This window comes from Indicator indicator, chromosome 27, assembly GCF_027791375.1.
Source record: "Indicator indicator isolate 239-I01 chromosome 27, UM_Iind_1.1, whole genome shotgun sequence".
In the NCBI taxonomy this organism is placed as follows: Eukaryota; Metazoa; Chordata; class Aves; order Piciformes; family Indicatoridae; genus Indicator; species Indicator indicator.
The window spans coordinates 2273950-2299183 of NC_072036.1; the positions used below are offsets into that span (position 1 = coordinate 2273950).

Genomic DNA, 25234 nt, shown 5'->3' on the forward strand with positions numbered 1-25234 from the left:
CAGGTCAGAGAAGAAGGGAGAGCCTCATCCAGACTAACCTCTAGAGAGCCTTCAGTGCCCAATCTAAATCTCAGAAACATTACACCTGGTGAAACTAAATCCACAGGAATTTGTTAAGCACCGACCTAAAGCAGAAACTGTAACCTCTTTGTTTAAGCTTGAAGCTTAAGATTCAGACTGGAGGTTAGGAAGAAAATCTCCACAGTGAGGGTGGTGAGACACTGGCACAGGTTGCCCAGGGAGGCTGTGGCTGCATCCTCCCTGGAGGTGTTCAAGGCCAGGCTGGATGAGGCCTTGAGCAGCCTGGGCTGGTGGGAGGTGTCCCTGCCCATGGCAGGGGGTTGGAACTGGATGGTTTTGAAGGTCCTCTCCAACCCAAACCATTCTGTGAATCTATGAGTCTGTTCTATGAGTTTGTGCTGCTTTAAGGTCCCTTCCAAGCCAAACCATTCTTGGATTCTATGATTTTTCCAATATAGTTATTTTGCTTATTCTACAGAAGCTCTCCAGCATCTACTGATACTCAACTGAAATACCTTTTTTTAAAAAAGTTTTTTAAAAATTCTGTCTATATCCAGTCAACTTTGTTTGCAAAATTGGATTTATTGAATTTGTACCTGTACAAGTAAACAAAGAACAAACCCAGCTTCAACAGGGGACACAGAGGCAGGATGGCAACATGACAGCAGAGTTCTGTGTTCAGTGCTATGTGAATCAAGTCTCAATTCTCTCAACATCCAAAATTCAAACTCTGTGTTAATAAAAAATTAAGAACGTTGAAGTGCTTTAAAGCACTGAGGCTGAAGAAATGAAGCCACAATTATGTCTAGAAATAAATTAAGCTCACAAAGCAAAAGGGAAGATAAGCAGGACAGAAATCTACCTACCACATGGACAGCGTCTTAGGGAACAGTTTCTGCTCTACTGAAATTGCATTTCTTCCAAAACACACAGACTGTTGTCTGCTGCTCTTGCAGGAAAAGTGAACAACAAGATGGACAGGAAAAAAAGAATGGAAATTAAAGCAAAAAAATTGCCAGAAATGACCCACAGAAAGACAGCTGGCATCTGAAGTTAGATCAGGATTGCCTGTTAAAATCAAGGCAAACAGTAGGAAATAAAAAGCTAAGTGTCAGAGGAAGAAAATAGCCTAGCCCAGGGAGTTCAGTGAGCAGTGACAACAGAGCTGCTATTTCAGGAACATTATGCCTGACCTCATACAATCATAGAGCTATTTTGGTGGGAAAACACCTCCAAGATCATCCAGCCCAACCATCAACCCAACACCACCATGGCCACTAAGCCATGTTTCACGGTGCCATGGCCACACATTTCCTGAACACCTCCAGGGATGGGGACTCCACCACCTCCCTGGGCAGCCTCTTCCAATCCCTGACCACTCTTGCAGCAAAGAAATTTTTCATAATCTCCAATCTGAACCTCTCCTGGCACAATTTCAGGCCATTTCCTCTCCTCTTACCACTTGTTAGGAGGATGACTAGACCAACCCCCACCTCACTCAACCTCCTTTCAGGGAGTTGTAGAGAGCAATGTGGTCTCCTCTCAGCCTCCCCTTCTCCACACAAAGCAAATCCAGTCCTCTCAGCTGCTGCTTGTGAGAGGCTTTTTGTCCTGAAGAGGTTTGGAGAGGATTACTTGCACCTTCCAAGGTTTTGATGGACAGGTGAGCAGTATCCATCAAGCACTGCAGTATAGCACACAAAAGGATTTGTACATAATAAGCAACTAAACTACTCAGAAGCACAGTGAAACCCCCAGATGGAAAAGCACCTGAAAAGCAGAACTTGCACTTTTGCATGACTTGTGTGTATGACATCAAAGCTGACCCATTCCCATTAGACCAATGGGAACAGTCCCAAGGAATGAGCAGGATCTAGGAAATGCCATTAGCATCAGCACTGTTTTGACCTCACATCAGAGAATCACAGAATTGCTTCACTTGGAAAATATCTCTAAGATTGAGTCCAACCATCAGCCCAACCCCACCATGGCCATCAAACCATGGCCCCAAGTGCCATGGCCACATGGTTCTGGAACACCTCCGGGGATGGGGACTCCAACACCTTCCTGGGCAGCCTGTGCCAGTGCAAATATTCCAAAGATCAAAGTGAAAGCCACATCGAGATGTCTGGGTTTAGACAAGGCACACATTCTAACCACACTTCATAACCCAGACATTCACTCTAGGCACCACAGCTAGGCAGTTAGTAACAACATCGAGGGAGGTTCTACTCCCACAGGGATCTACGTGGAGAGAGTCCAAGGGAGGGCTACAAGGAGGCAGAAAGAACTGCAGCACTGCCTGGGGAGGAGAGGCTGAGAGCCCTGGGGGTGGTTAGTCTGCAGAGAAGACTGACAGGGGATCTAATAAACATCTATAAATATCTGAGGGTTCAGTGTCAGGAAGGAAGGGATAGGGACAGCCTCTGCTCACTTGTGCCCTGGGATAGGACAAGGGGCAATGGATGGAAACTACAGCACAGGAGGTTCCACCTCAACATCAGGAGGAACTTCTTTACTGTAAGGTCACAGAGTACTGGAACAAGTTGCCCAGAGAAGTGGCTGAGGGCCCCATTCCTGGAGACATTCAGGATCAGCCTGCTGGAGTGGGTAGATGTCCCAGCTCACTGCAGGAGGGTTGGACAAGATGACCTCTGAGGGTCCCTTCCAACCCAATGCAATCTGTGAATATTTCATAATTTAATCTTGATCTCAAATACTAAACAACTCCTGTTTGACTTCACATTTGGACAGATGGACAGCCTGAAGGAGCATGTGTGTGCAGATAGAACTTAGAGCCATGAAAGCCAAGAAGCTATTTTAGCTCACAATTGCTATTTCTTTTGGTGATCTTCAGGCAGATTTAACAGATAAATACATACAAGATCTAACCCAGTGATTTACAGCTGCGAATGAGAATTCCATGTAGCCAGGAAGATCTAGAACTAGAACATAAATCACAGCATGGTAGGGGTTGGAAGGGACCTCCAGAGATCATCCAGTCCAACCCCTCTGCCAAAGCAGGGTCACCCAGGGCAGGTCACACAGAACACATCCAGGTGGGGTTGGAAAGTCTCCAGAGCAGGAGACTCCACAACCTCTCTGGGCAGCCTGCTCCAGGCCTCCAGCACCCTCACACCAAAGAAGTTTCTCCTCATCTTGAGGTGGAACTTCCTGGGTTCCAGTTTGTGTCCATTGCCCCTTGTCCTATCCCAGGACACCACTGAGCAGAGCCTGGCCCCTTCTTGCCCCCCACCCCTCAGATATTTGTAACCATTGATCAGATCCCCTCTCAGCCTTCTCCAGGCTAAACAGCCCCAGGGCTCTCAGCCTTTCTTCATAGCAAAGATGCTCCAGTCCCTTCAGCATCCTTGTGGTCTCTATTGGACTCTCTAACAAAATTTTTCTTTGAAGCAAACTTTTTTAGACTTTAGCTCCCCAGGTGAGATAACTTAAAAAGAAAGAATAAATTAATATCTTCCAACTAACTTATCTAGTACCTCTGATACTACCTTCAGGAAAACCTTCTTCTTTTGCAAAAAAAAGTCAATTTTGAGCTGTCAAATGATCACCATTAGAAGGATTTGTATATTGCATTTCATCTTACTTGCTATGTTACCTGAGAGACCTTCTCACTCTCTACAGCTCCCTGAAAGGAGGCTGCAGTCAGGTGGGGGTTGGGCTCTTCTTCCTAGTCTCAGGTGAGAGAAGGAGAGGAAATGGCCTGAAATTGTGCCAGAGGAGGGTTAGGTTGGAGATAAGGAAAAATTTTATTGCTGCAAGAGTGGTCAGGGACTGGAACAGGCTGCCCAGGGAGGTGGTGGAGTTCCCATCCCGGGAAGAGATGTGTGGCCATGGTACTGTGGGACATGGTGTGATGGCCATGGTGGTCTTAGGCTGAAGGTTGGACTCTGTGATCTTGGAGGTCTTCTCCCAACTAAACAATTCTATGATTGAAGGATGAAGTGGAAAGGCCTTAAAGATGGAGCTTTAAAATGAAATGTTCCTGGCCCCTAATGCTGGCAATGAATGTAACATTGTAATGAGCTCACTAAAGACACAAAAATGGATTTGTTAAGCTCAGTGCAGTGAAAACAAATACATTTTTTTTCTCTACAGAGAAAAGAGCTCTTCCTACAGAGCCTTTTGCTGCCTTACCTCTAGGTCACAGCTGTACTCCATGCCATCCAGCAGCACCACTTTACAGGGCACAGTTTTGATTTTCTTGGGAGCCTTCTGTGGAAGGTTTTCTGCTTTAATTTCAGCTGTCTGCACTTCTTTTGTCTCCCTTTTTTGTTCTTGTTTTTCTTCTTTTTCCTCTGCAACTTTCTCTACTTCCACTTCTTTACCATCTTCTTTGGCAGGCTATATATAAAACACAGTGAAATGATGACTGAAACTCAGGAAGGTGCTTATACATTTCTTTTAGAAGCTAGCAGTAGGAACTATATAAGCTAATAGTAAGCTAATAATAAGGTAATATTAAGCTTCCATTAAAGTTCAGCACGTACTGGATGCATAATAACCAGTGTTAAGGTCCTCCTTTGGGGACCAGATATTCTTACTCTTAAACCAGCCATTTTTTTTTCACCCCCCTTCCTTGAAATGAAATAATTATAAAATTTTTATTGTATTTTTTCCCCATAACAGAAACAAATTTCACAAGGACCTTCAGGAATTATACAACACTAAAAAAGTCTTTATGAAAGTCAAGTTACGCAGAAAGCCCTAAATATTTGAGGTTAGAAGGAACCTCTTGAGATCCCCTAGCCTAATGCTTCTAGAGCTACCTAGAATAATTTGCCCGGGACCAGATCCAGTGGGTTTTGAGTATCTTCACAAATGGGAACCCCACAACCCCTCTGGCCAGCCTGTTGCAGTGTTTGACACATCAGTCACAGTAAAAAATATTTTCTTGTGACGTGAGATGGAATTTCATGGTTTGAATTTGTGCCCACTGCCTTTTTTTCATTTAATTGCATACCACTGAGAAGAGTCTGGCTCCTTCTCATTTCTTCCCTTCAGGCCTCTATACACATTGCTAAGATTGATCCTTCTCTTCTCAGGTTAAACAGTATCAGCTCTCAGCCCCTCCTCACAGGAAAGGTTCTCTGTCCCTCAGCATCTTTGCCACTCTAGAATATCAGGTCTGAGCATGAAGATCTGACACGCAGCTTTTCAAAAGGCAAGACTCTGGTGCACTGCAGAAGGTGGCACCTGCCTTGGAGCTCAGCATCAACCTCCTAGAATGAATCAGGCAGGGCAGTGATTTCTAAGAAAAGGCTAACAAAAATGAGGTAAGGACTCAAAGAATCCACGTGTTATTTGTTGTGGTACAGTCATTAAGGAGGTACCCATGCCATCCAATGGCTTCAGAGACAAAGCTGACTTACGAGGCTTCCTTCTCCTCCCTGCTCATTCCTGCCACTATGACACAGTTCAGTGTTCCTTTGAAGTATGTCCAAGTGTGAGGTTACACTAACACTGGAATGACTGCAGTGAACAATGGTCTGCTACAGAGCAGGAACTTCTTTTAATCAGCCATACTACTCTCAACTGTATCAACCCAACTGCACGAAAGGCCAGATAGGAGCTGCCATTTTGACCTGATAGGACCCTAACAAAGCTTTACAAGAATGACATAAACCCTGACTCAGGTCTCATCACCATTATCTCTAAGCATTTATCAGCCTTCCCACACCTACCTGTGTCTCAGCAGTACTGATGGAGTGGTTTTTCTCTTTGTCTGCTTTAGCATTATGCTGATTTTCATCTCCAGCTTCTTCTGAGCTCTTTTTTGCCACCCCCTCTGGTGTCTGGCATTCACTTTCGTCAACTACTTGCTCTGTGGCCTTCTTCTTGGGTTCATCTTTGGGCTCTGCCAAGGTGTAGGACTTTTGTTTCTTAAGCCAGGGGGGAAGGAAACGAGAAATACCCTTGCTTTCAGATGAAGCTTTTTCCCTCTTCTGGCTGCTTGGGCTAGTTGGTGCTGGGACAGGGGAAGAATCTTGAGCTTCTTCAGAGGATGTTCCGCTGGACTTTTGATTTTCTGGAGACTTTGATGCTTCTTCAGGCTTGCCCTTGGCTTTGTCTGGTCCCAGCTGCTCAGAATCTTTCTTTACTTCAGTCTCTGAGCCAACTTCAGTTGTCATTGTCACAATTCACACTAAAAGAAACGACAATAACAAATAGTTTTGTTATGTAGCATCTTTTACATTCTTTGCAGTAATTTGCAGTAATAATCTGCAACAGTTTCTGACTTTTACAGGATTTGAAGTAATTTGCTGTAATAATCTATGAGAGTTTCTAAATTAAACCTATTGGGGTTGAAGAAATACTTATTTTTAAATCTCAGCTCACAAGTAAAACCAGTAAACTAAAACTCAACTAAGCAGTAAGTTAAACCTTAATGCTCTGTAGATAAAGATTTTCACAGCAATAAATACAGCAAGAGTTTCCTTCTCATTGATAAACATTTCAGTGTGCTCACTAAAATGCATTTGGTTTAGTATAAGCTACTCCTTATAATACCAGCCAAGATTATTCCATGAGTAATTTCAGTTCTCTTTCTACAGGACTCCCTGGCTGACCCAGAAGCTCAAATTTCAGAACAGCATCTTCTCTTGTCACACAGAATCACAGAATCACAGAATTAACCAGGTTAGAAAACACCTTCAAGATCATCTAGTCCAACCTATCACCCAATCAATCTGGTAGATAAAGCCCCTTTACTATTCAGTGACACATTAACATAACACAAGTTTATGCAGAAGGTATGGATGTGCTGGAAGGTGTCTGGAGATGAGCAGAGGGCTGGAGCTGCTCTACTCTGGAGACAGACTGAGAGAGTTGGAGTTGTGCAGTCTGGAGAAGAGAAGACTCCAAGAGGATCTTCTTGTGGCCTTCCAGTATCTGAAGGGGGCTACAAGAAAGCTGGGGAGGGACTTTTTAGGGTATCAGGTAGTGACAGGACTGGGGGGATGGAACAAAACTAGAAACAGGTAGATTCAGATTGGATGTGAGGAAGAAGTTCTTCCCCATGAGGGTGGTGAGAGACTGGCACAGGTTGCCCAGGGAGGTGGTGGAAGCCTCATCCCTGGAGGTTTTTGCAGCCAGGCTGGATGTGGCTGTGAGCAACCTGCTGTAGTGTGAGGTGTCCCTGCCCATGGCAGGGGGGTTGGAACTGGCTGAGCCTTGAGGTCCCTTCCAGCCCTAACAATCCTATGATTCTAAATGAAGACAGAATGCATGCTTCCCCTTTACATTAAGAAATGCCAACCAAGGTGAAGCTAAACTAGTTCATGCTTGATGCAGTTAACTTGCACAACACTGTGAACTGCCATTTTGAGCCAACTGGAAACTAGTTTAGATCACAAGGCAGCAGCACTTTGCCTTAAGGTTTCCATAGCACATTTCTAAGTAGTCAGAAAAAAGGTCAAATTGAGTCTTGCCCAAGGAGAAAAAGAAGGGAAAAAAACTCAAAACAAAATTAACAAAACCTACCAAAAACACCCCAAACAAACACAACAACAGAAGCTAACAGATGCCCAAATACATAAGACTTCTGACAAGAGAGATGGAGGATATTGAGCCAAAGGAAACAAACCTGAGAGTTATCTTAGTAAGAACCTTAAGCACAGGAGTCTTAAACTATCTACAGGCAAATTCACATGAAGAGGCAAGGCCCAGAGGGTGGAGGCAAGGCCCCACAGTGTTGAGGCAAGGGCCCAGAGGGTCAGCTCAAAGCCCCAGAGGGTCGAGTCAAGGCCCCCAGAAGGTCAAATCAGGGCCCCTGGAAGGCTGAGTCAAAGCCCCACAGAGTCAAGTCAGGGCTGATGATACCAAGCTGAGTGGTGTGGTTGATAAGGCTGAAGGCCAGGTTGGGAGCCATCCAGAGGGACCTGAACAGGCTGGAAAGATGGACTCAGGAGAACCTCATGAGGTTCAATAAGGTGAAGTGCAAGGTCCTGCACTTAGGTTGGGGCAATCCTTGCTATCAGGCCAGGCTGAGGGATGATGAGATTGAGAGCAGCCCTGCAGAGAAGGGGAGAAGCTGGACAGGAGCCAGCAATGGGCTCTGGCAGCACAGAAGGCCAAGAGCAGCCTGGACTGCACCCAAAGCAGCATGGCCATAGATGGAGAGAGGAGATCCTGCCCCTCTGCTCTGCTCTGGGGACACCTCACCTGCAGGGCTGGGTCCAGATATGGGGCCCCAGCACAAGAAGGACATTGAGTTGCTGGAGCAGGTCCAGAAGAGGCCACAAAGATGATCAGAGGGCTGAAGCACCTCTCCTATGAACAGGCTGAGAGAGTTGGGGCTGTTCAGCCTGGAAAAGAGAAAGCTGCAGGGAGAACTTAGAGCAGCCTTCCAGTACCTGAAGGGGCTCCAGGAGAGCTGGGGAGGGACTTTTGACAAGGGCTGGGAGTGACAGGACAAGGGGAAGAGGGGTGACTTAGACTGGAGGTTAGTAAGAAATTCTTTAGAATGAGGGTGGTGAGACACTGGCACAGGTTGCCCAGGGAGGTTGTGGCTGCCCCCTCCCTGGAGGTGTTCAAGGCCAGGCTGGATGAGGCCTTGAGCAAGCTGGGCTGGTGGGAGGTGTCCCTGCCCATGGCATGGAGGTTGGACCTGGATGATCTTTAACGTCCCTTCCAACCCAAACCATTCTGTGATTCTATGATTTTCTTCTCCCACTGTCTCCAAGTAAGCTCTCCTTTGCCCCTTCAACTTTTGTAAACGCTGTACCAGCTGCAGCAGGATAAGGTTATCTATCTCCACTGAAGAGAACAGCTATTCCCTCTCCTTTTCACTCACCCTTCCACTCCCTCTTTATTCCACTTGGAGCAACTAACACTGGGCAGAGCTCACACCCGCAAGCAGGGCTGAATACTATGTTCAGCACACGCATTATGTGCAGTAATTTATAGTCCAGATCAGGCTGAATGTACTGGTGACAAAGAATCCTTAATCTGCATTTCTGGTACATTTTAAAACTTGTATTTTACCATCAGTGTGCAAAGCAGAGGTCTCCTGACATCGCAGGGCTCTGTGCTGCAGCATGCTCCTGACAGTGCCGCTAAAACCTGCACACGCTGTGTTAGCAGATAAAGCAAACAGTGAACCCAGCTACACCTTTCAGTCATTATTTGTGTGCAAAGACCTGAGGCTCTGAATGCAAAGGAATAAAGAAACCACTAAAGAATAAACTTCTCAACTCTGAGGTCCTTAAGGCAGCAGAAGTGTTCCCAGGAGTGACTTACATCAGCCTGCATGGTCTTGACACACTGGCTGTGAGGAGGACTGCTTGGCTGCCTCCTCCCTGGAGGTGTTCAAGGCCAGGCTGGATGAGGCCTTGAGCAAGCTGGGCTGGTGGGAGGTGTCCCTGCCCATGGCAGGGGATTTGGAACTGGATGATCTTTAAGGTTCCTTCCAAACTAAACCATTCTATGAGCCAGGTGAGCAAGCTGTAAGTGTCAGCCTGTGCATTGGTCAGCAGATGGTGCCATCACAGCTCTCAAAACCAGTAGGTTTCAGAGGTCAGACTTTGAACAGCAACAATATTCCAGTTTCAGATGTAATTCCCAAATGATGAGAAGTACTGGAATGCTTTCACAGAAGCATTAACGTTTTGATAAGTATCACTTCAGAGCCAGAGAGGGAATTACCACTCCATGAGAGAAACAATTAGTTCCATACCTACACAAACATGTGTCTGCAGATATGCATGGTCATGGAGCCTGAGCTTATGTCTGAGAGCAGAAATGGCACCAAATTGTCTTCCCAAACAATCCTATGGCTTTTGAACCCAGTTTCCAGAGCACTCCAGGCATATCACAATGGCTAGCAGAGCCAGAAAGCATTAATGGCAACTATAAAAGCATCCTTTCCCTTAAAGCATCCTTTTCCCTAGCTAATGAGGTCATCAAACACACAGGTATTTTGTGAGCCTTTGTTTGCATCCATGCCATCAAACAGCTGAACACCTGCAAGAACACTGTCTCCCCTCTGGAACATTCATGCAGGAACACTACTAGGAAAACATTTTTGTCCTTACACAAATATATCATCAAATCTCTAGAACTAATTTTTAGAGTGCTAAAAAACTCTTGCAGATGCATCATCATCCCTTGCAATACACAGGACTCAACAAAAAAACACTGGAAAAACACTGGCCAGTCCCTACACAGGGCAGTGTGGACCTCTGAAATAGAGTCACAGAACGGTTTGGGTTGGAAGAGACCTCCAAAGCTCATCCAGTCCAACCCCCTCTGCAGCCAGCAGGGACATCCTCAGCTACATCAGGTTGCTCAGAGCTCTGCCCAGTCTCACCTTGAGTATTTCCAGGGATGGAGCCTCACTACCTCCCTGGGCAGCCTGTTGCAGTGTTCCACCACCCTCATAGTACAGAACAGTTCCTCCCATCCAATCTAAATCTGCTCTGCTCTCATTTCAAATCATTGCCCCTTGTCCTGTCACTGCAGCCTTCTTGTAGCCCCTTCAGGTACTGGAAGGCCTGGAGTGATACTTTAGTAATTCTGAAAACCACTGTAAAGAGAGAAGAAAATATTCAAAGCTACAGACAGCAAATGAACTGAGACAGGGAAAGCTATTTCTGTCTGAAATGGCAAAGTGAGGATCTGCAGCCCAGAGCTTTGTTGTGAAAACACTTCTCACATTGCCAAACTTCTGCAGAGCCACTGTGGGGACCTTACCTCAGCTCTCTGTCAAGTCCAGGCAGAATCCAGGAGCACTCCTGTTTCTCAAAGACTCTTTCCCACTGAAGCAGCACAACCACACATCTATTATTTGTCACTCAAACACTCCCAACTTTTCACAGAACCACAGAATTGTTTAGGTTGGAAAACATCTTTATGATCATCGAGTCCACTCATAAAACATAATCCACCTGCTGCAAGCCATTGCTGTTTTGCCTGGTAAACACCTTGGCTATTGCAATCCTTATACAACTTGAAAGGATTAATGGAAAACTCAGCTGAAGGGATACAATGCTCCAGAAAGGATCAATAACACTACAAGACATGAAAAACGAGAATTCTTTGTACATTATTTTGTTACTTTTTTTGTCTGACACTAGGTGACAGCCAAAAAATGTATAATAAAACACCAACAGTAATATTAGAAAGTGCTGTTTCCCAAACTACATAAAATGGATTGAGACCTGCATCAAGTGAGTAACAGCACCCATACAACAGACAAAATCAGCACAACAAATCCCAAAATTAACCACCCCCCCCAAAAAAAGCAAAACAAAAAAAACCAATGACCCAAGAGCAATCAAGCCCCAAGAACAACCAAGCCCCCAAGAGCAACCAAGCCCCCAAGAGCAACCAAGCCCCCAAGAGCAACCAAGCCCCCAAGAGCAACCAAGCCCCCAAGAGCAACCAAGCCCCAACAGCGACCAAACCCCAACAACAACCAAACCCCCAACAACAACCAAACCCCAACAGCGACCAAACCCCAACAGCGACCAAACCCCCAACAGCGACCAACCCCAAAGCACCAACCCCAACAGCGACCAAACCCCAACAGCGACCAAACCCCCAACAGCGACCAAACCCCCAGCACCAACCCCCAGCGACCAAACCCTGCAGCGACCAAACCCCCAGCACCAACCCAACAGCGACCAAACCCCAACAGCGACCAAACCCCCAACAGCGACCAAACCCCACGACCAACCCCAACAGCGACCAAACCCCAACAGCCAACCCCAACAGCACCAAACCCCAACAGCGACCAAACCCCAACAGCGACCAAACCCCAACAGCGACCAAACCCCCAACAGCACCAAACCCCAGCACCAACCCCAACAGCAACCAAACCCCCAACAGCGACCAAACCCCCACACCAACCCCAACAGCGACCAAACCCCCAACAGCGACCAAACCCCAACAGCACCAAACCCCCAACAGCGACCAAACCCCAACAGCGACCAAACCCCAACAGCGACCAAACCCCAACAGCACCAACCCCAACAGCACCAAACCCAACAGCACCAAACCCCAACGCCAACCCCAACAGCAACCAACCCCCAACAGCGACCAAACCCCTGCAGCAACCAAACCCCCAACAGCGACCAAACCCCAACAGCGACCAAACCCCTGCAGCGACCAAACCCCTGCAGCAACCAAACCCCCAACAGCGACCAAACCCCAACAGCGACCAAACCCCAACAGCGACCAAGCCCCAACAGCGACCAAACCCCAACAGCGACCAAACCCCAACAGCAACCAAACCCCAACAGCGACCAAACCCCAACAGCACCAAGCCCCAAGCACCAAACCCCCAGCACCAACCCCAACAGCGACCAAGCCCCAACAGCGACCAAACCCCAACAGCGACCAAACCCCAACAGCGACCAAACCCCAACAGCGACCAAACCCCCAACAGCGACCAAGCCCCAACAGCGACCAAACCCCCAACAGCGACCAAACCCCAACAGCAACCAAACCCCAACAGCAACCAAGCCCCAACAGCGTCCAAACCCCAACAGCGACCAAACCCCAACAGCAACCAAGCCCCAACAGCAACCAAACCCCTGCAGCAACCAAGCCCCAACAGCGACCAAGCCCCAACAGCGACCAAACCCCAACAGCGACCAAACCCCAACAGCAACCAAACCCCAACAGCAACCAACCCCAACAGCGACCAAACCCCCAACAGCGACCAAACCCCCAACAGCGACCAAACCCCCAACAGCGACCAAGCCCCAACAGCGACCAAACCCCAACAGCGACCAACCCCCAACAGCGACCAAACCCCCAACAGCAACCAAACCCCAACAGCGACCAAACCCCAACAGCGACCAAACCCCAACAGCGACCAAACCCCCAACAGCGACCAAACCCCAACAGCGACCAAACCCCAACAGCAACCAAACCCCCAACAGCGACCAAACCCCAACAGCAACCAAACCCCAACAGCAACCAAACCCCAACAGCAACCAAACCCCAACAGCAACCAAACCCCAACAGCAACCAAACCCCAACAGCAACCAAACCCCCAACAGCAACCAAACCCCCAACAGCAACCAAACCCCCAACAGCAACCAAACCCAAAGCTTTCAACAAAAGAACCTCACAAATACCTTTCAAGGTCTACATGCAGCCAAGCTGTGATGCCCACACAGAAAAGTCTTTGCTTACTTAGAAGCAAACAGGCATCCTCCAGCTCTCGGTGCTGCTCCTCCTGTATTTCCAACCTAGAAATCCTCTGAGACACAAAGGCAAGCAAAGCCCAACCCTGCAGAATGCCAGCACCCCAAAGAGCAGCTCCAGCCTGTCGTGCCAGAGTGTACATCCACACATGCACTCTGTTTATTAAGCAAGTTGTGTGCTGCTCCCCAGCACTGCAAAAATGTTCTCAGCTGATGAGAATCCACCAGGCTTTTTCAAAAGCTGTATTGAACAAGAGTGACCCCACCCAAGCCCTGACACTGCCAGACAAGGACAGACTCAGTGGAAAACCGGGATTTAGTTCCAAATCCATTTCAGCAGCCAGAGCATGAGCATGGGTCAAGAGACAGCTCTGCTTTCCTGTTATCTGTCCAAGCTACAAACAACACAGCCTGAGAAAAGCCTCTGCCCTGTCCTTGAAATCAACAGGGTGAGTTTACAGCAGGGTTTGACTGCAACTTAGAACTCTCACAGTAACCATGACCTAGAGATGACAAAGAGCAGCAAGTACTCATTTCATACAACCAGCTTCATGGAAAGCAGCTCCATGGAGAAGGGCCACGAAGGCCTGACAGACAGTAAGTTATCCACGGGACAGCAGTGTGCCTGTGGCCAAGAAGGTAAATTGGATGCTGGCATGCATTAAGAAGAGTATGGACAGCAGGGCAAGGGGGATTCTCCTTCCCCTCTACCCTGGTGAGGCCACATCTGGAGGATTGTGTCCAGTTCTGGGCTCTACAGTTCAAGAGGGGCACGGAACTGCTGGAGAGAGTTCAATGGAGGCTATAAAGATGCAGAAGGGACTGGAACATCTCTGCTATGTAGAAAGACTAAGAGCCCTGAAGCTGTTTAGCCTGGAGAGGAGAAGGCTGAGAGGGGATCTGATCAATGGTTACAAATATCTGAGGGGTGGGGGGCAAGAAGGGGCCAGGCTCTGCTCAGTGGTGTCCTGGGATAGGACAAGGGGCAATGAACACAAACTGGAACCCAGAAGTTCCACCTCAAGATGAGGAGAAACTTGTTTGGTGTGAGGGTGCTGGAGGCCAGGAGCAGGCTGCCCAGAGAGGTTGTGGGGTCTCCTTCTCTGCAGGCTTTCCAGCCCCACCTGGATGTGTTCTGTGTGCCCTGCCCTGGGTGATCCTTCTCTGGCAGGGGGTTGGACTCAAACTCCAGAGGTCCCTTCCAATCCCTACCATTCTGTGATTCTTTTACTGCAAACTGAGAGGTCCTTGTGTAGTAAAGCTCCAGGATGCTGGAACCCCAGCTGCACATCATTGTTCTGACAAGTATCCATTTCCTCTCCAGTGGAAACCACATTGAAAATTATTAGCATCCGACATGGTTAGGAAACGTACAACAGAATGCAGAAGAGGAAAACCATCACAAGTGCAAGGTTCATGACCAGGAAAAGGAAATGAGAAGAGGCTGCTCTGTTCTTCTGGTGAGCACAAGTGACAGGCCCCTACAAGCAGGACAGGAATTGCAAGTAATTTTCCCCAGCAGATCTCCCCATCAGCTTTCTTTTCCCCAGTATGTGGAGGCTGGAGGCCCTACAGCTGCAGACACAACAGAGCTCACACTCCAAATGCCCATCAGCTTTTCATTTCAGTCATCCAGTTTAGGAACAACAGCCAGGAACCAAGTGACATGCACAGGGACAGTTAGCTCTGTCATGTACATGAAGGGAGTTGAATAGACAAATGCTGTTTACAGAGCTTCAGGGAGTAAACAGAGCCACAGAAGTGCCTTTTTTTGGCAGCAGCAGGGCTGTGTTTCAGCTCTAAATTGCACTTCATTTTTGCTAGTGTCAAAGATAAGCACTGGGGAGAGAGCAGCTCTTTGGCAAGCCAGTTTAACAATGCTGGTTGATGTTTGCACATTACGGAGGGAAAAAAAGACTTGGAAAAAAGTGACATTAAAATTCTGAAGTAATTTCTACAGGTGAGAGGTGTCCAGTCTGCTCTTGCTACTGTTGCTTTAGTGTCAGCTCTCCTGGAGGAGGATGCAAGTTGAAATGCAAACATTGACACTGCCACCACTTCCTACCAAGTCACTTGGTTAAATCATAGAAACATAGAACTGTGGAGGTTGGGAGAGACCTTTCAGACCACCAAGTCCAAGCACTCCCCCAGAGCTCACAGCCCCACCCCTGCTGCTGAGCCACTGCCACTGCCCCACGTCCCTCAGCACCACATCCATGGCAGCTGTGAAACCCCTCCAGGGATGGGGACTGCAGCACCTCCCTGGGCAGCCTGTGCCAATCCCTGACCACTCTTGCAGCAAAGAAATTTGTCCTAATCTCCAACCTAAGCCTCCCCCGGCACAATTTCAGGCCATTTCCTCTCCTGTTATCACCTGAGACTAGGGAGCAGAGCCCAACCCTCAACTTACTGCAGCCTCCTCTCAGGGAGCTGTAGAGAGCAATGAGGTCTCCCTCAGCCTCCTCTTCTCCACACTAAACACCCCCAGCTCCCTCAGGTGCTCCTCCCCAGCCCTGTTCTCCAGACCCTTCCCCAGCTTCATTGTCCTTTTGTGGACTTGCTCCAGCCCTGTGTCCTTCTTGAGAGTGAGAGGCCCAAAACTGAACCCAGCAGTCAAGGTGTGGCCTCACCAGTGTCACCATCCCTGCCCTGCTCCTGCTGCCCACACCTAGGTCAGGATGCTGTCAGCCCTCTTGGCCTCCTGGGCACACTTGCTGGCATCCCAGACAATTAATCTTAAAGAAGCTGATTCCAAATAAATGAAAAGTTTCAAGCTATAAAACGAAGCAAGTTGGGATCCCTACAGGTGCCCAGCAGCTGTCTCTTTGTTGGGTGTGCTGCTACCAGTACATGAATCAACTGCTGAAGGACCTGAAGAGCCCTTGATACACATGCAAGGAAGCAGAGCCAGGCTATTAATTGCATAGCATAGTTCAGTTACAAAAATAAACGGTAACCCTCAGGGGGTTAACTGCTCTAATTCACAGCTGCTGCTCCAATCAACAGCATCACAGAATCACCTGGCTGGAACAGACCTTAAGTTCCTCCAGTCCAACCAGAACCTAATATCTAGTTGGTCATGTCCCTGCTCACTGCAGGGGGGTTGGACAAGATGACCTTTGAGGGTCGTTTCCAACCTGATGCCATCTATGATTCCAAGAAAAGTTTATTTACTGTGAGGGTGTCAGAGAGGTTGTGGGGTCTCCTTCTCTGAAGATGTTTTAAAGCTGCCTGGACATATTCCTATGCAACTTGCTGGGGGTAAATCTACTTCAGCAGAAGGGTTGGGACTCAATGATCTCCAGAGGCCCTTTCCAACCCCTACCGTTGTGTGATTCTGTGACCTCCCTGTACATGACAGTTAGACCATGTCCCTCATGGAGCTCCTCATCCAAGCTGTTCCAGCTATCCCACACCCCCAAACCTCAGAGGTTTACCCCCAAGATGCCTTGTGTTGGTGTTTCCATGTTTCCAGCTAGCACAAGCCATCAGAACCTCTCATCTGCTCCTGGAACAGAAGTGTTTCCCTGGACAAGCAGGACCAGTTTCACAGAATCACACACAATCACAGAAGCAACCAGGTTGGAAAAGACCTCAGAGATCATCAAGTCCAACCTATTACCTCACACCTCCTGACAACTAAACCATGGCTCCAAGTGCCACAGCCAAGCTTGTTTTGAACACCTCCGTGGGCAGCACATCCCATGGCCAATTACTCTTTCTGGGAAGAACTTTCTCTTCACCTCGAGCCTGAATTTCCCCTGGCACAGCTTGAGACTGTGTCCTCTCCTTCTGTCACTGTTGCCTGGGAGAAGAGACCAACCCCCACCTGGCTACAACCTCCCTTCAGGTAGTTGTAGACAGCAATGAGGTCTGCCCTGAGCCTCCTCTTCTCCAGGCTGAAACACCCCCAGCTCCCTCAGCCTCTCCTCACAGGGCTGTGCTCCAGACCCCTCCCCAGCCTCCTTGCCCTTCTCTGGACACATTCAAGTCTCTCAATGTCCTTCTTAAACTGAGGGGCCCAGACCTGGACACAGCACTCAAGGTGTGGTCTGACCAGTGCTGAGCACAGGGCAGGATGACTTCCCTGCTCCTGCTGGCCACACTCCACCTCCCACCCCCAAATAATTCTAACGCCCCTATAAAGCGACAGATGTGAAACAGGCCACTGCTAACATTTCCCTGCACACTTGTGCTTAATGCAATACATCAGGAAACAGTGGAAGTGCAGAGAACTCTGCTGCTCAGGAAAGCTGCACCTGCTGCTCTGGGGGACACAGCACTGCCAGCCCTGAGCAGCAGAAAGCAGTGACAGAGATGCCTCTGAGCTTAGCACATCAAACTGGCAGCCCAAACTCCAGCGCTCCCATGGGCTCTGCTGAATGCTGCTGAGTCCAAGAGTGAATATACCATCAACTTCCTAAACACTTCCCGCTTCTAGTGGCAATGGCTCCACCACTGACAACATTCCAACCACAGCAACATCTCCAAGCTAGACCAAGTGAAGTAATGCCCTAAAGGTCAAAAAAGGTCTAATAACCCTAACAGATAATAAAAAAGTAAATCATAGAATGGTTTAGGTTGGAAGGAACCTCAGAGACCATCTACTCCAAACCTCCCTGCCATGGGCAGGGATACTTCCCACAAGCCCAAGTTGCCCAAGGCCTCATCCAACCTGGCCTCCAACACCCCCAGGGAGGAGGCATCCACAGCCTCCCTGGGCAGCCTGTGCCAGAGTCTCACCACTCTCAGACTGAAGAACTTCTTCCTCAGCTCCACTCTAACCCTGCTCTCCCTCAGCTTCAAACCATTCCCCCTTGGCCTGTGTCACACCCACATGAAATGTCCCTCTGCAGCCTTTCTGGAGGACGTCTTCAGGTCCTGGCAGGCAGCTCTAAGGTCCCCCTGGAGCCTTCTCTTCTCCAGGCTGAACACCCCCAGCTCCCTCAGCCTGGTCTCATAGCAGAGCTGCTCCAGCCCTTTGATGGTGTCTGTGGCTGCCTCTGGACTTGCTCCTGCTGTCCCACCTCACACATGCTGGGCAGTACCTCACAGAATAGCAAGGCTTGGAAGGGACTAGTCCCAGCTCCCTCCTCACAGACCTTCTTGTGCTATGTGTGGAAGGGCTGGGAAGTGTCCTGAATCCCAGATAGTGCTTCAACGAATGGGAACTGCAAAAACCCCTCACTGGGGACCAAGGTAAAACCTGTTGGTTGTTGTTTCAATTGATAGAACAAGAGGAAATGGCCTGAAATGGTGTCAGGCAAGGCTTAAGTTGGAAATGAGGCAAGATTTCTTTGCTGCAGGAGTAGATTGGAAGAGGCTGCACAGGGAGGTGGTGGAGTCCCCATCCCTGGAAGTGTTCAGGAACACGTGGCCACAGAACTTGGGGCCATGGTTTAGTGGCCATGGTGGTGCTGGGTTGAAGGCTGGACTCAATGATCTCAGAAGGCTTTTCCAACTCAAACAATTCTGTGATTCTATGAAAAGAGAACTTCATGCCAATAATGCTGGGTTTGTGGCTGGACTTCAGCACTTCAAATGTTTCTCAGTTATCTAAAAGTGATTGAGCTGCTTTGTGCTCTCTGGAGGGACATGCCCAGCATTGCAGTATGACCCAGATAGGAGGAAATGCATGAAAGGCCCAAGGGAGGAACTATTTACACAAAGTTTTCTTTGGAGAGTCAGGGAAAGGCGACAGATAAGAAAGCTTGAAACAAATCATTCGTTTGGGAACATCAAGAACACAGTGGGGAGGAGTACTCAGAACTGTGCTGGAGACAAGGCAGAAGAGGAGAGAGTTGCCAAGGCAGGGCTGCAGTGGTATCCCCACAGAAATCAAAACCTCCAGCTGCAAATCACCCAGACAGCCTCACCGCTGCAGGAAAGCCTTTCAGTGACCCCAGGGATGGCCTTGGAGGGTTCTTGCTGCAGGCATTCAGGCCACAGCAAGCAGAGGCTTTATTTTGCCTTCTTGGTCCATGTTTGCAGCTCTCATCCTATATATCCAGGGAAGTGTCAAAGCTGTGAAATGGTCTTAAGCAAACAATTCAAGAGGAATTTCAAGGAGATACTGGGGAGAGTCCAAGGGAGGATGATGAAGGCACTGGAACATCTCTCCCATGAGGAAAGACAGAGCCCTGGGGCTGCTTAGTCTGGAGAAGAAAAGACTGAGAGGGGATATGTCTATCAATATCTGAGGGGTGAGGGGCAAGAAGAAGGGGCCAGGCTCTGCTCAGTGGTGTGCTGGGATAGGACACAAACTGGAACCCAGGAAGTTCCACCTTCAACATGAGGAGAAACTTCTTTGCTGTGAGGGTGCTGGAGCCTGGAGCAGGCTGCCCAGAGAGGTTGTGGAGTCTCCTTCTCTGGAGACTTTCCAGCCCCATCTGGATGTGTTCTGTGTGACCTGCCCTGGCAGGGGGGTTGGACTGGGTGATCTCTGGAGGTCCCTTCCATCCCTACCCGTCTATCATTCTATGAAAATCCAAGCTGACAGCAATTTATAATCTAATCTTTTTATTGCATAAACACCAAGAGCCCCACACCAGCTCCACCCCAAAAGCACTGATTTGTTTGAATGAAACTTTCAATCTGCACTTGTTTTGAGGACTTCTTTGCCTCCTTTAGGCTTCACCAGTTTAGGTGCTGCTTGAAGTCATCTTTTCCCTGCTATTCTCTACTCCTTTGCATTTAATCTTGGATCCAAACCCATGTTGGAGCTCACAGACATGGACTTCTCCATTCCCCATCAAAATTTTCCTTAACTCTGAAGTTAATTTCAAATTGAAAGCAATAAGGAAAATTGATATAAGCATTATAAGAGACCAAATCAACCAGAATGTTGTATAACTGGGGTGGGGGTCTTGTGGGGGAAGGGGGAGGGAGGTGTTTGCTTGTTTGTTCTTGGGTTTTGGTTTGTTGTTGGTTTTGATTTAGTTTTCTGTTTCTTTGGGTTCTTTTTTAGGGGAGGAGGGGTTTTCTTGATGGTTGAGTTTTTCTCTCTGTGTTTTGGTTTGTTTGGAGTTTTGTTTTGCTTTGCTTTGGGTTTTCTTTTTGCTTGGTTGGGTTTTTTCCTTCATTCTTTTTGCTTGGTTTTTTTGTTTCTTGGTTTGGTTTGTTGGACTGTAGGGGGAGAGGGGTTTGGGGAGCAGTTTTTTTGTTTTGTTTCCAAGAGCATATTCCTGTTTTGAACCAATAGGAAGCACGTACTAACAGAAAGGACAAGAGACTCAGAGTGCTGTTTAAAATGACACCGTGTTCTCTAAGAAATCAATATCCAAAAGCAACCACTCCCACTGTGAGGTGGACAGGATGCAGATGTTATCTGAGGAGAACCTCATAAGGTTCAATAAAGTGCAAGGTCCTGCACCTAAGTCAGGACAATCCTCCATATCAATCTGAGCTGGGGGATGAGGACATTGTAGAGAAGGACTTGGGGGTGCTGGTGGGGGAGAAGCTGGACAGGAGCCAGCAATGGGCACTGGCAGCACAGAAGGCCAAGGGCAGCCTGGGCTGCATCCAAAGCAGCATGGCCAGAGATGGAGAGAGGAGATCCTGCCCCTCTGCTCTGCTCTGGAGAGACCTCACCTGCAGGGCTGGGGCCAGCTCTGCAATTCCCAGCAAGGAACTAACTGCTGGAACAGATACAGAAGAGGCCACAAAGATAGTCAGAGGGCCGGAGCAGCTCTACTATGGGGACAGTCTGGGAGGGTTGGGGTTGTTCAGCCTGGAGAAGAGAAGGCTCCAGGCACACCCTAGAGCTGCATTTCAATATCTGAAGGGAACCTATAGGAGAGCAGGGGAGGGACTGTTCAGAAGGGCCTGTGGGTATAGGCTGAGGGGCAGTGGTTTGAAACTGGAGCAGGGGAGATTTAGGTTGGACATCAGGAGGAAGTTCTGCACAATGAGGGTGGTGAGACACTGGAACAGGTTGTCCAGGGAGGAGGTGGAGGCCTCATCCCTGGAGACTTTCAAGCTCATACTTGATGTGGCCCTAGCCTCATGTAGTTGGGGATGTGCTTGCTGTCTGTAGGGGGTTGGACAAGGTGACCTTTGAGGGTCCCTTCCAACCCAATGCAATCTGTGAATGTGAATGTCAGAGACCAAGACCTGGAGCTTCAATCTGGATGAAGTCAGGGATCAGCTAGTGTAAAGAACTGAGGGGCCTCAGATGAAAGACTGGAATACTGCAGCAGCTGGAAAATGCAACCATCTGTGTCTGTGCTCAGATCCATCTGAGAGCCTGGACCTCTGGCAAACAGGATGAACACCACGCAAATGAATGGTCAGTAACAAGAGTGGCTATAGAAGGAAAGTTCAAAGCAAAGCCTGATCTTCCAGCTCTTGAGCCTCCCTAGTCCCATGAACAAAACCTTCAGCCAGCTGACAGCAAGAGAAAGGAAAGACACCACTGGAGAGAAAGTCAGGAGCACAAACAGGGTGGGGGTGGGAAGGAGAAAACAGGAAACAGACACTAAAGACAAAACAGGAAAAAAGGTCATGATTTGTTCACTAGCCAAAGCACTGCAGTGAGGCCAGAGATGGGGGCAGGGTGGGAAGACACCAGGATGCAGGGATGGGCTAAGTTACACTGCAGAGGCTACTCAACACACCACAAGATCTCCAAGCCTTGGTCCTTCAGGTGCTGGGCTGGAAGGAATGCAGTAACTATCATTTCACCCTCACAAAATCCTGACCAATAAAGTCATCTAAAATATCTAAAAAATTATTAATTGGTGCCAGAAAGGGCAAAGGCAAAGCTATGGAACTGGGAAAAGCAAACCCTGACCATCTGCTGCCCTTGTGCCACACTGTTTCATAAGGAGGACACAGAGCTGTTGGAGAAAGTCCAGAGGCAGCCACAAACACCATCCAAGGGCTGGAGCAGCTCTGCTGTGAGGCCAGGCTAAAGGAGCTCTGGGTGTTCAGCCTGGAGAAGAGAAGGTTCCAGGGGGACCTTAGACCTGCCTGCCAGGACCTGAAGGGATCCTACAGGAAGGCTGCAGAGGGACTCTTCATGAGGGTGTCTGGAGACAGGACAAGGGGGAATGGCTTGAAGCTGAGACAGAGCAGGGTTAGAGTGGAGCTCAGGAAGAATCTCTTCAGTAGGAAAGTGGTGAGATTCTGGCACAGGCTGCCCAGGGAGGCTGTGGATGCCTCCTCCCTGGAGGTGTTCCAGGTCAGGTTGGATGAGGCCATGGGCAATCAAGTCTAGCTGTGAGGTGTCCCTGCCCATGGCAGTGGTTTGGAGTAGGTATCTCTGAGGTCCCTTCTAACCCACAGCATTCTATAAATCCCAGAATAAACTAGGCAAGAAGATTTCAATACAGTTGAGATCTGAAAATGTATTCCCAGGTTGGCATGTTCCATGCTAAGGTGCCAGGCTAAGACTTTTCAATGCATACAGCCATATGAGAGAGAGACAGTGAGATGGGAACAGTCAGAATGGAGTTGGAGCACAACAATTCTCAGTCCTGTAATGGGAGAGAGACTCCCAGAAATTGCCAGGAAATAGCAGCCAGGCTGCTGTGAGCTCTGATGGGAGGGCTTCACCCTTTGCAGCACATGGACTCCCTTCTGCCTTCGTAGTAGTTTCATGTAAACATCTCTTTCATCCTCTTTTCCTTCCCTCCCTTCTGCTACCTTCACTTAATCTTATTTGCTTTTTTTAGACTCCTCCTGATTACCAGCTAAGTCCTCTGCCTCCCCTGCTTAATTCCATCAGCATTGCTAGAAAGCCAGGGTGCCAAACAATGTCAAAAGCCTGGCTGCCATCCAGAGTGTCCAGCAACTCACCTGAGCAAAAGCAGCATACAGAGGGGCAAGAGACAGTCAGAATTTTCTTTCACAGATTGCATTGGGTTGGAAGGAACCCTCAAAGGTCATCTTGTCCAACCACCCTGCAGGCAGCAGAGACATCTCCAACCAGAGCAGGCTGCCCAGGGGCACATCAAGTCTGAGCCTGAATGTCTCCAGCATCAGGGCCTCAACCACATCTCTGGGAAACCTGTTCCAGTGTCTCACCAGCCTCATACTGCAGAACTTCCTCCTGATGTCCAACCTCAATCTGCCCTGCTCCAGTTTCAAACCACTGCCCCTCATCCTATCCCCACAGACTCTTCTGAACAGTCCTTCCCCAGATCTCCCGGAGCCCCTTCAGATATTGAAATGCTGCTCTAAGCTGGAGCCTTCTCTTCCCCAGGCTGAACAGCCCCAACTCTCCCAGCCTGTCCTCATAGCAGAGGTGCTCCTGATGTCTGATCAACCTCACAGCCCTCCTCTGGACCCCCTCCATCAGGTCTGTGTCTCTCTTGCATTGGGAGCTGCAGAGCTGGCCCCAGCCCTGCAGGTGAGGTCTCCCCAGAGCAGAGCAGAGGGGCAGGATCTCCTCTCTCCATCTCTGACCACACTGCTTTGGATGCAGCCCAGGCTGCCCTTGGCCTTCTGTGCTGCCAGTGCCCATTGCTGGCTCCTGTCCAGCTCCTCCCCCACCAGCACCCCCAAGTCCTTTTCTACAAGGCTGCTCCACAGGAGAAACAGAATAAGCTATTGAGAAAATTCCCTGAACGTCTTGATTTGCCAACTGATCAAACACTGAAAAAATAATCAAGTAAAACGTTGGTCAGCTGACCACAAATGATGCCACAGGCAACCTTGTAACAGGATATAATTGGGAAAATTATAATAGGAATCAGTCAGCTTCATAAATAACCTCATAAATGGACTCAGTGATCTTAAAGGTCTTTGCTGCTCTTGGCAAGTCTGTGACCCTCTGCAATAGCTAAGTCTTAGTGAGAACTACACTACCTGTTATTGAGGATTTGCTTCTGCCCAAAGCAACTGGACACCAATATAGCTAATACATCAGAAAGATGTGCTGGGAGGCTGAAACAAAGGGAACTCAGCTCTTCTTCCATTTCTGTGCATCACAACATCTGTTCTGGTTAGTGCACTCTCATTCCCAATAGCTGCAGAAATAACAGAAACCACAGAATGGCTGGGGCTAGAAGGGACCTCAGAGATCACCTACTCCAACCTTCCTACCATGGGCAGGGACACCTCTCAATTAGACTTGGTTAACCAAAGCCTCATCCAACCTGGCCTGGGACACCCCCAGGGAGGAGGCAGCCACAACCTCCCTGGGCAGCCTGTGCCAGAGTCTCACCATGCTCATACTGAAGAACTTCTCCCTCAGCTCCCTGCTCTGTCTCAGCTTCAAACCATTCCCCCTTGGCCTGTCCCTAGACACCCTTATCTAGTCCCTCTGCAGCTTTCCTGTAGGTTCTTTTCAGGTATTGAAAGGCAGCTCTGTCCCTCCTTGAAACAAAGAGATAACTGAACCTGAGGATGGGACAAATCACCAGATTTTTCTGCTCTAATCTCCCCAGGCAGCTTGTGCTGGAAAACATGGCTGGATTCTGGTCTTGATTCACAGTCTGTGGAGACTCTGCATTCCCTAACTGCAGGGATTACAGGCATCAAACCCCAACACTAGAGCTGCTTTCATAGGCAACCTCTTCCAGAACAGCCCCTGCTTAATGGAGATGAAAGTGGAAGATCTAAATGCTTCTGAAGGAATCAGCCTGACACAAAACCTAAGGCAAAGCCTATCTAGAAGAAAAGGATTGTCAGCTCTGTTGACGTTACCAGTGACCTGCTTTCCCCTGGGCTGCCTGGGATGAATAGCCTGAATCACCAATCCACTTTGGCACTGCTCAATCTGAGCCAGGCTCTCAGCAGCCTGCTGTGCTCAACAGCCTCTAGCAATCTTTGCCCAGGTTAAGATATGTGGAGAGCTGCAATCTGCTCATGCCCAGCAAGAAGCATCACTGGTACATCCACAGCACTGAGAGCAGCAGCACAGGGAGGGGATTCTGCTCCTCTGCTCTGCTCAGACCCAACTGCAGCACTGCCTCCAGTTCTGGGGACCCCAAACACAAGGACCTGGAGCTGCTGGAGAGGGTCCAGGGAAGGCCACAAAGATGGTCAGAGGTTGGAGAACCTCCCCTGTGGGGACAGGCTGAAGGATTTGGGAC

General features: G+C 48.7%; 1 protein-coding gene across 2 annotated transcripts in view; it reads right to left on the reverse strand.

Annotated features, from left to right (window-relative positions):
- Nucleotides 1-25234, reverse strand: part of EPB41L2 (erythrocyte membrane protein band 4.1 like 2) — a 132842-nt gene that overhangs the window by 71128 nt on the left and 36480 nt on the right. For both annotated transcript variants that reach the window (XM_054393005.1, XM_054393004.1), the window contains exons 3-4: nt 5727-6187; nt 4180-4386 (exon numbers count right to left, since the gene is read on the reverse strand). In XM_054393005.1, the coding sequence (XP_054248980.1) occupies nt 4180-4386; nt 5727-6173 (654 nt within the window). In that variant the 5' untranslated portion in view covers nt 6174-6187. The remainder of the gene's footprint in view (nt 1-4179; nt 4387-5726; nt 6188-25234) is intronic.